Consider the following 8998-nt stretch of genomic DNA (forward strand, 5'->3'; position numbering starts at 1 on the left):
ATGTGTTGTTCTGCCAAGCATACACTCACACACAAAAACATAAAGACATGCACTTCCCTGTGTACACACTTGTCCGCAAAACACAAGCAATCACTCAACCAAGGCATGCCATTTCCCACTTCTAAACGCCCACGTGGTGCAACATGAAATAAACATTAAACAAGACTGTTCCTTCACTGTCATTGTTCTTTGTAAATGAATCGTAGCAACTGCAGGCCAATGTTAATGCTTTGTTTTAGCCAGCGGCGGGCACATGAAACGAGCTGCATGAGGCACTGAGCTGACAGTAGCCACAGGCATTGTAGGAACACACAAACACACACACATATGGACATGCATACACACACTGCCTACTGAGCAGACAATAGATGAAATTCAGGCTGAAGACAGCTTCCCTGCAGGAGTATTGGCTTTGGAGAATGGAAGCTGATTGCGTTTGCTCTGTCTCCTCTCCTTGTCATCGATTCAGGGATAAACATGTCTGAATGCAGTGCTTTATCAGCATTTACTGCTGATTACAGAAAATTGCTCATTACAAGAGAATTACACTCCTTTTAAATAAAGCAATCAGTCCATTAGCATGGCCTCGCATATGCTAAAGAATACACCATTCCTCATGCTAAGGGCTAGTGGATACGAATCAACTCTGGCTTATCCATAGTTGCCTCAGCCTGAGCACTTCTTAACACATCTAAAGGAATATTGATCGGGGCTTTGACAGACGGATTGAGCTTCATGGCACATAGCTAGACTGGCATGTTGGGGAGCAGGAGTATTACTGCTCCCTGCTGTTGGGACATGACATCATCTTTGAAGACAAAAGTATCCGCTTTAAAGTGGGGAACGGAAATATCTCTACCCTGTGTTCTCAGAGAAAATGGTTCTGCATGTAATATTTTGTTTGGCTCTAAATATAGCTACAGGTTTGCCTGCAGTGGGACATGTTTTTAAGAGAGAACAATAACCTGGCAGATTGGGAATGCAAGAGGAAGGAAGAAGAATTCATCTTCATATATTCCATGTATTATAGACTGCTCTCTCTGTCTCTCCCAGTGATTGCCATGGACAGCTACAGTACAAGGAATCTGATCTTTCCCCCTCCCCTTCGTCCTCCTCTTTCCTGGCTCCTGTCCGCAGTCGTTCATTATGTATGCCTTTCTGCTTGAACATGATTAATAATTCCCATAGCATGAGTGCAGCATCAAAGCACCTCGGAGCTCCTTATCGCACACTAACAAACACACATTAGCACCTATACTGTAAGACATGTATGTTTGACTGATGCAAACCCACATGTGCTGCTTCGTAGGCAAATACTGAATGCTGCATTCAGTGAGCTGACAGTGGAATGTTAAGCATCAACCAATAATGTAGAAAGACAGGCGATTGGGTAAGACTCAGCAGAGATTAACCTGACGACTGTCAGCTCCAGCATAAGATCTTGGTGTAAAAGAGAGTGAGTGTATAAATAAATCTGATGTCTAAGGGGCTAATCTGATGTGTGTGTGTGTTGATACACTCTGTATGGGTGGATACTAGCGTAACATAATCTAAAGTAGTGGTGTAATCCTTTTACAAATTATACTACTTAATACATTTACAAATACATCAAATAAACAACAGATCCTGATTTCATAAACAGCTGGTAAATTGCACACTCAGTTATAGCTCAAATGTGAAGCGACAGACTGTAAAACCAGACATATAGGAGGGATAGTGACACTCCATACTGCAGCTATCCTCAAATTTCTTAGTCCGTCCTCAGCCTTTCAGACACTCACAGATAAATAGAAACACACCAACATGCACACACACACACACACACACACACACACACACACACACACACACACACACACACACACACACACACACACACACACACACACACACACACACACACACACACACACACACACACACACACACACACACACACACACACACACACACACACACACACACACACACACACACACACACACACACACACACACACACACACACACACACACACACACACCTGCCAAGCATGGATAAAGAAGGGATTAAAGTGTGTCAGAAAAGGAAACCGGAGAGAAGCATAAATCATTGTTTCCCTGGGAGGACTGGCACACCTATGGCTATAGACACTTAGTTTCACACTCACACATGCACACACATAGAACAATTGAGCTAATTGTTTTTATACAGTATGATGCAGGATGAAGACCAACCAGTTTGCTCAAAATAAAATCACTCAGACTATGGCGTGTTTGAATTATGTGTTTTGCATTTGTACACGCACACAAAAGTATTACTAATAATAATAATACTCGGCACAGTTCTAGCAGTTTTCCAGCCCAAATCCTTGACCTTTACAGTGTCTTAGATGGGTATTTTGCAAGTAGAAAATCCTTTGTAGCAGATCAATGTATTTGGTACGCTCCAGCTAAAGAGCAGGTGTCATTGTAGTAAAAGGTCTCTCAGACCAAGCTGTGATGATTGAGGAAGGGCTGAACCTTTTTGAAATTTCAAGAGCATCATCGTCATTAAATCACTTATATGTCACTCATCTCAACCGCGTCTGTAATCTGCTTTTCACCAGTTGGGTTGTGTTTGCTCTCAAGCTGTGTGTCGGAGAAAAGATGCTTTCTTCCAGGCTGAATGGAGTTAATTGGACATGAACTTTGGATGAGAACATCTGCAAATGCTGCTGACTGATGTGTGGTTTGAAAGACAGCTGCCTGCAGGGAGCTTCCTAAAACTAATCTTTCCCTGTCTCTTCTCTTGTGCCACTCTCATGCTCCTTGCTACTTCGTGCCCTTCACATTTTTCTGTCCCTCCCTCTATCATGCTTCATTTCCACTTCCTGCAGAGGCTGAAGGAACTGAAGCACAGGGAGTTTGCTCGAAATGTGGCCTCAAAATCATGGAAGGACCAGCGCAAGCAGGACAAGGCTCTGAGACGCCTGCACCAGCTCGCACAGCTGCAACAGGAAACCCAGCGGTGAGGGGAGGAGAGTTTATTTGTGTGTGTGAGTGTAATATGACCAGATGCAGGAGTCCAGAGGGGTTAGAGTGCATCACATCCAGTCAACGGTTCTTATATTTGATGGATGTATTCACAGGTTCACAGCACCCAGTTGTCCTAGACAGGTCCCAGGTGAAGTAAACACAACATGAAAACTCATTGTTGGCGACTCTCTGAGAGCGGATGATTTGTAGGAAGGTTAATATGAGTTTAAGAGAAAAATGAATGGTAGAAAAACAAGTGAAACAAGTTCAAAGATTAAACTTGTCTCTGGGCTCACAGCATTGGATGAAAAAAACAATACATCATGAAATCCTTATCTTGATTGCACCTATTCCTTGTGCAATTACATGTGTTTTCATATAATCAGAGGGCGATTATGTGAGAGGCATAACTATGACTTCCAATATAAAACCTCAGCTTTTGTCTTAGTTTGTTTCTTCCTTTTGTTGCTTTCCTTGTTTTTGTATTTCCTCAAAAGCATACTTATTTGTTGTTATAATTGTACTTTGTTGTAATCTTCTTTCTAAGAATATATATACTGTATGATTACAAAATACCTCATCCATGAACTTGAAATACTTGTACATATTTGTTAAATATTGACAAACGTTAACTATGTTATTTTGAATTCAAAACTTTGCTAATCACTGTGTACTGTACGTAATCATGTACATGACACAACTACAAATGTTAACTGACATTTGGAATGAAACTCATAACTAACTAATGATTGATTGAATAAAAATGTACTTTAAAATGTCATCAATTAAACATTTGATGGTTTTTCTGTCAAATGAATGCTCGATCAATACATTACACATTTATTATTAAAATCCAAGCTTAAGTGAAATCCAAGCTTATGTCATGTCAAGTTAAATCAATCAAGAATATCTCTCTCTTTCTGTTTCAGAATCCCAGTGAAAACGTCTGGACTTCGAAGTACAGTCAAGACAGTGAGACATCAAGAAGACAGAGAAGTGGACCAAAGAGACCGCAGTCCTGAGGTCAAACCTGAACAATTCAGCCGCAGCCAGAGACCCCCTCCTCTGCAACCCAGGACATCCAGCCTCAGCCACCAACCAGAAGATCCATGGCGATCTCCTCCCCAGATACCACCAGTCACTCCTCTAGCAGAGTACCCACTAATCACACATCCAGCATCCAATACTGAGCCTCCTGCAGTGAACCCCCCCTCTCTCCTGGACTCGTGTCCCCACCTGCCTCTCCCTGTGCGGGGGACAGCGGGAGGCAGGCTCGGGGTGTCCTTCTGCTTCTCACGCAGGGGGCCCAGGCTGGAGCCTTCCGCCTCCGTCTTCTCGGACATGGAGGAGGAGGAGAGAGAGAAGAGGGAAGAAATGAAAGAAAGGATAAAGGAGATGATGGAAGATATTGACAGGGAAACTGGGGCAGCAGTGGAGGGGAAACACAGTGAGAGTGAAAAGCATGAGTCCAGGTCTGACACTGTTAGACTAAGCGACACAGGTCCAATCCCCAGAGAAGCTCCCAGGGAGGAGAAAGAGATTGAAAGAACAGACATAGTAAAAGCACACTCGACTATTTCCACAGCAATACCTGATAATCAGAGTCATGATTTACTCTTCTTGCCATCACAGACCCAGCTGGAACACATGGACCCTGAACATACAAAATGTGAGACAGAGAGAAAGCAAGAAACAGAGGATGGGAGGGAGGAGAGTGAGTATATGTGTGTGCTGGGGAAAGATGAGTCTACCCGTCTGAGATGGCCTGTCAGTTTGCTCAAGTTCACCAACTCGCAACCACCCATCTCATACAGTTGCAATCCACTCAGTTTGAACCCACAGCAATCCGAACAACTCACAGAGAATGTGCAGGAGTCTCAACCAAATAAGTATGCTCGCTCAGATGAATCAGATCTTCGTGTGCCAGCTATTCTCACAACAGGCTCTCCTCCCTGTTTACAGAGACCGACAAGACAAAAGCTGAAAGCACAAAGACATAAAGCTACGGATAATTTCAAGGCAGAGCAATATACTGACGCGGAGACAGAAGCACGCCTGTTCAAAAACATTTCTCTGTCAGAAACAAGACCAGAAAAAGGGAGATGCGCACTAAGTATGGAGAACTGTGTGAGGGAAGCTTCCCATCCATTTGACCCCTCTCATGGTGACAGCTCTTACACAAACTCCCAGAATCCTCTGGGAGGCAGATTAGGGGGTGCGAGAGGGATCAAGGAGAGAGCGATCATAGCCCTGAGCTGTAAATTAGAGTCTGTCACCCAGCCTGGCACACAGAGGATGTGCATTAGACCGTCCAGGAGCGAGTGTGGGAGTGAGACAATGTGCAAGTGTGCCAGCGCTGCACAGCCGAACGGGGGTGTCTCCGAAGTGTCACGCAGAAAGAGGAAAGCCAGCACAAAGAAACACAAGTTAGGAAAGAGGAAGAGGGGGAAGACAGAAAAGGCTTCAAACGAGCGCCAATCAGCAAGGTGCAAAGTGAGGAGTGTTGTCTCTACAGTCTCCACTGGCAGGGAGAGGAGTGGAGAAGCTGGAGGGAGCTGGGGGAAGAAAAGGAGGCTGAGGGAGACGGGGGAGGCGAGGATGAGGAGGGTGCAGAGAGCAGGGAGCAGCTGTCTCCTGGGGAGATGTGAAGCCGAGCCAGTATCTGTCTCTGTCAGGCAGAGGAGGCCTCACAGCACTGAGTCGCAGGCAGACAGAGAGCAGGCAGAGCGCTGCAGCGTCTCCCAGCTCAGCAGACACTCAGCCCACAGACACAACAAGGGGGAGGGGGAGCGAGACGGTGATACTTTGACTTTTCCCAGGCGGTCTCACTTCTCCTTGCACCCCTTCTCACCAGGATGTAACTCAAAGCTGTTTTGGGAAAGAGGTCACCATAGCAACCCCAGGAGTTTCATTGACTGCTGTTACCCTGACAACAGCTGTGGTTGCAGCCCTGCGAGAAAGAGAAAACTCCTCCACAGGGACAGGAAATTCATTCATAGTAAGAGGAAGAGTTCGAGGCATTGTGAAGTCTGGAAAGAGACAGGGAGGGGAAGGAGAATAGGAGGGCGTTCAGGTTTTAAAGACATGGATCTGATTTCGGATACAGAACAGTGGGAGTGGATGAGGGAGAGCAATGGTGCAGGTAGTGAGGAGGGCAGGTTGAGGGATGAGTGGAGAAACAGAGCAGTGGAGTGTGATCGGGCGGCGAAGTTTAGCCCCATTCCCAGCAGCTGGGGCAGGAGAGGCAGACGTCTGAGCACAGAAGATGTAGACTGGGACATGTGCAGCATGGACAGATGGACCTGGGGCAGCAGTGACAGCTGGGAGGACAGGGGGACACAGAGGTCTAGGTCAGGCTCAAGGACAGGGGCAGACAGCAGGGACAGCCCGGGCTGTGTGTGGAGATCTGCAGGAACCCGGCGCTCCAGCCCGAGGCCCATCTCCAGCCCTGAGTGGTGGACGTGTAGGCAGACAAACAGCCCCCAGAGTGGGGTCAACACACGGGCCAGCAGAGGCCTCAGTCCACGCTCCTGCAGCCCCTGCAGCAACACCAGCATGTCTGAGCTGAGCTGGGAGTGGAGCCGGAGCAGCACCTGCTCAGGAGTCACAGTGGATGGGTTGAAAGTAAGCTCCTGTAGGACATCCTCGGGAACCACAGGCCCCTCATCTGAAGCCCATCTGAAGGCAGAGAACCCCACATTAACTTCATCCAGCCTTACCTCTTGCTCCTTTTATCATTCCTCGCCCTCCAGATCAACTTTTGCTCCCATCGTCCTGAGCACACACCATTGTGACACAAGCGCTTCTCAGACGAACGAGGCCAGTTCACAGTCTGAACTTGGCCATGAACCCTCTGCCCTTGCCCTCAACACAAGCAGGTCAGACACAACTCTTCCAGGACTTTCCACTAAGTCTCTGCCACAGAAACCAGCCAGGGTGTTGCTTCTCCCTCTCATAGGGAAACTACCTGCAATCCAGAGAAAGGCCAGGAGGAAAAAAGGCCTACTGGAGAAAAGTCAGGAGAAAGAGGGAAAGGAGGGAGATGAGGCTAAGGGCAGGGGACTGAATCCTGGCACAGTTGTCAACAGTCAGAAATGTCCTCTGGACATGGTTGAGTCAAACCCCAGCAGCATGCCAAATCTCTGCCTCTCGCAGATTAGGACTGATGACAAGCAGACAGGTGGAGAGACAGCTCCGCCAATCAGCTTTACTGCAGAGGAGATGGACAAATATCGCCTCCTGCAAGAGCAAGCAAGAGAGCACATGCAGAAAATCCTGGAACAGACAAATGACAGTGAAGATACACACACAAAGACAAACTACACACAAACAACAAAGACAGAGAACTGTGGGACTTCTGAGGGACAATATACACCTGCACACTTGCACAACCCTTCAGCGCCTCAAACCCAGTCGCTTCACACAGACACGCTGCAAACACAAGCACAGCACAGACTCCAGGTCAGACTCCCCCCTCCACATGTGACCCCACAAGAGAACTTTACTCAACCCTTGGCTCTGAGGGTCCCTAACCTCCCCCCTCTGTCCAGCCTCCATCATATTATTTTACAACACGCAGCCCTCTCCATGCCCCCATCGTCCTCTTCCTCCTCATCAAGATCTCCTGCCATCCACCCTCACCGCGCTCAGCTCCCTCACCCTCTGCCACCTCTCCACCCCTCTCACGCACATCACCTTCACCTCTCTCCCTTCTCTATATCATCCCTGTTTCCCTCCATTCTGCTGTCTCATCATCCCATCGCTTTTCTCCCACAGTCCCCCGCTTTCCATGCAAACCCACTCGCTCCACTCTCCCAAGTAGCGCTGCAACCGTTGAGCCCTCAGTCTTTCATGGACAGAGCGTGGCCGGTGAGGTTTCAACAGAAGGCGTTGTGATTTTTACAGAGTGGCTGCCATGTTTATTAATCTTTCTTGGCAACTCAGAGTTGTGAGAGAAAGAAGGGGAATATTTGATTTGGACAAAAGCCTACTATTTGAAATGGGGATGTGTCAGTGATTTTACTAGAATTAACTTCAACTCCCTTTCGCATATGCCCCCACACACGCGCACGCATGAATACACAGAATCGGCCCAACTTTTGACTGTATTCAAATGAAAATGTGTTTCTCCATCTAGCCTCTCCTGTGTTTCAGCAGACATAGAGAACAGACTTTGATCCTTTACTTTTCCCATCATTCCTCATTCATGCCCAGAATAAAGGGAAAGGTGCACCTGCTATTCAAAGACAAGCTGGGCTTGTGTCATCCTCTCTTTATCCTTCTAAACCACAGACAGACCAGCTGCCTTTTGAAGTATCCTTCATGCCAGGGACAGAGGGACAAGAAAGAGTGATAATGCTCTCTCCTTATCTCCATTTCATACAGGCTATCTGAGTTAGAGTGTGACTTTCAACAAACATAAACAACATTTCAACGACCGGGGGGAATAGCACAGCCGTTTTAACCTTGGTGTATAAAGTATTTGTGTGTGTCACGGTGTGCAAGGTAATTCTGGACTGACACACATACACAGTAGAAAAGACAGCTTATTTCCATATCTGACACATGTAAAGACCAGTTTTGTCTCTATAGTGTAAATATTCTGTGAGTAATAACATTAGAAACAATAAAATGAAAGGTGGATTGAACCTTGCCCAGTCGTCCAATGTTTATTCCACACTCAATCACTCCAGTGATGCAACACTTTCAAACAGCTTTTCATACTTGTATGTGAAATAAGTATTATTTCCCCCACAGCATTTAACAAATCAGTTGTTGAGAGAGCAATGAAAAATGTTGATATGTTGAGCTTGGTGAAAATAAGCAGGCTTTAATGCTTTTTATTATTCTGTCTGATTCATGTTGGTCATGCAACATGTTGCAACACGCTCAACATTAAAAATGAATACTGTGTGGTTAACCATGCCTCAAAACCAGGCACCCTAAATCCTTGGAAGATTGTAGCAGTGACCCTTTAACTTAAAGCAATGTACCAGCAACCC

General features: G+C 46.4%; 1 protein-coding gene across 1 annotated transcript in view; it reads left to right on the forward strand.

Annotated features, from left to right (window-relative positions):
* znf804b (zinc finger protein 804B) overlaps window positions 1-8547 on the forward strand; it is a gene marked incomplete at its 5' end in the record, with an annotated part of 12052 nt that extends 3505 nt beyond the window's left edge. Inside the window, 2 exons of the mRNA XM_079692740.1 lie at window positions 2858-2988; window positions 3926-8547. Of these exons, the coding sequence (XP_079548866.1) occupies window positions 2858-2988; window positions 3926-7892 (4098 nt within the window). The 3' untranslated portion in view covers window positions 7893-8547. The remainder of the gene's footprint in view (window positions 1-2857; window positions 2989-3925) is intronic.
* Window positions 8548-8998: the final 451 nt, after the last annotated feature.

This window comes from Notothenia rossii, assembly GCF_949606895.1.
Source record: "Notothenia rossii genome assembly, chromosome: 7".
Classification (NCBI taxonomy): Eukaryota; Metazoa; Chordata; class Actinopteri; order Perciformes; family Nototheniidae; genus Notothenia; species Notothenia rossii.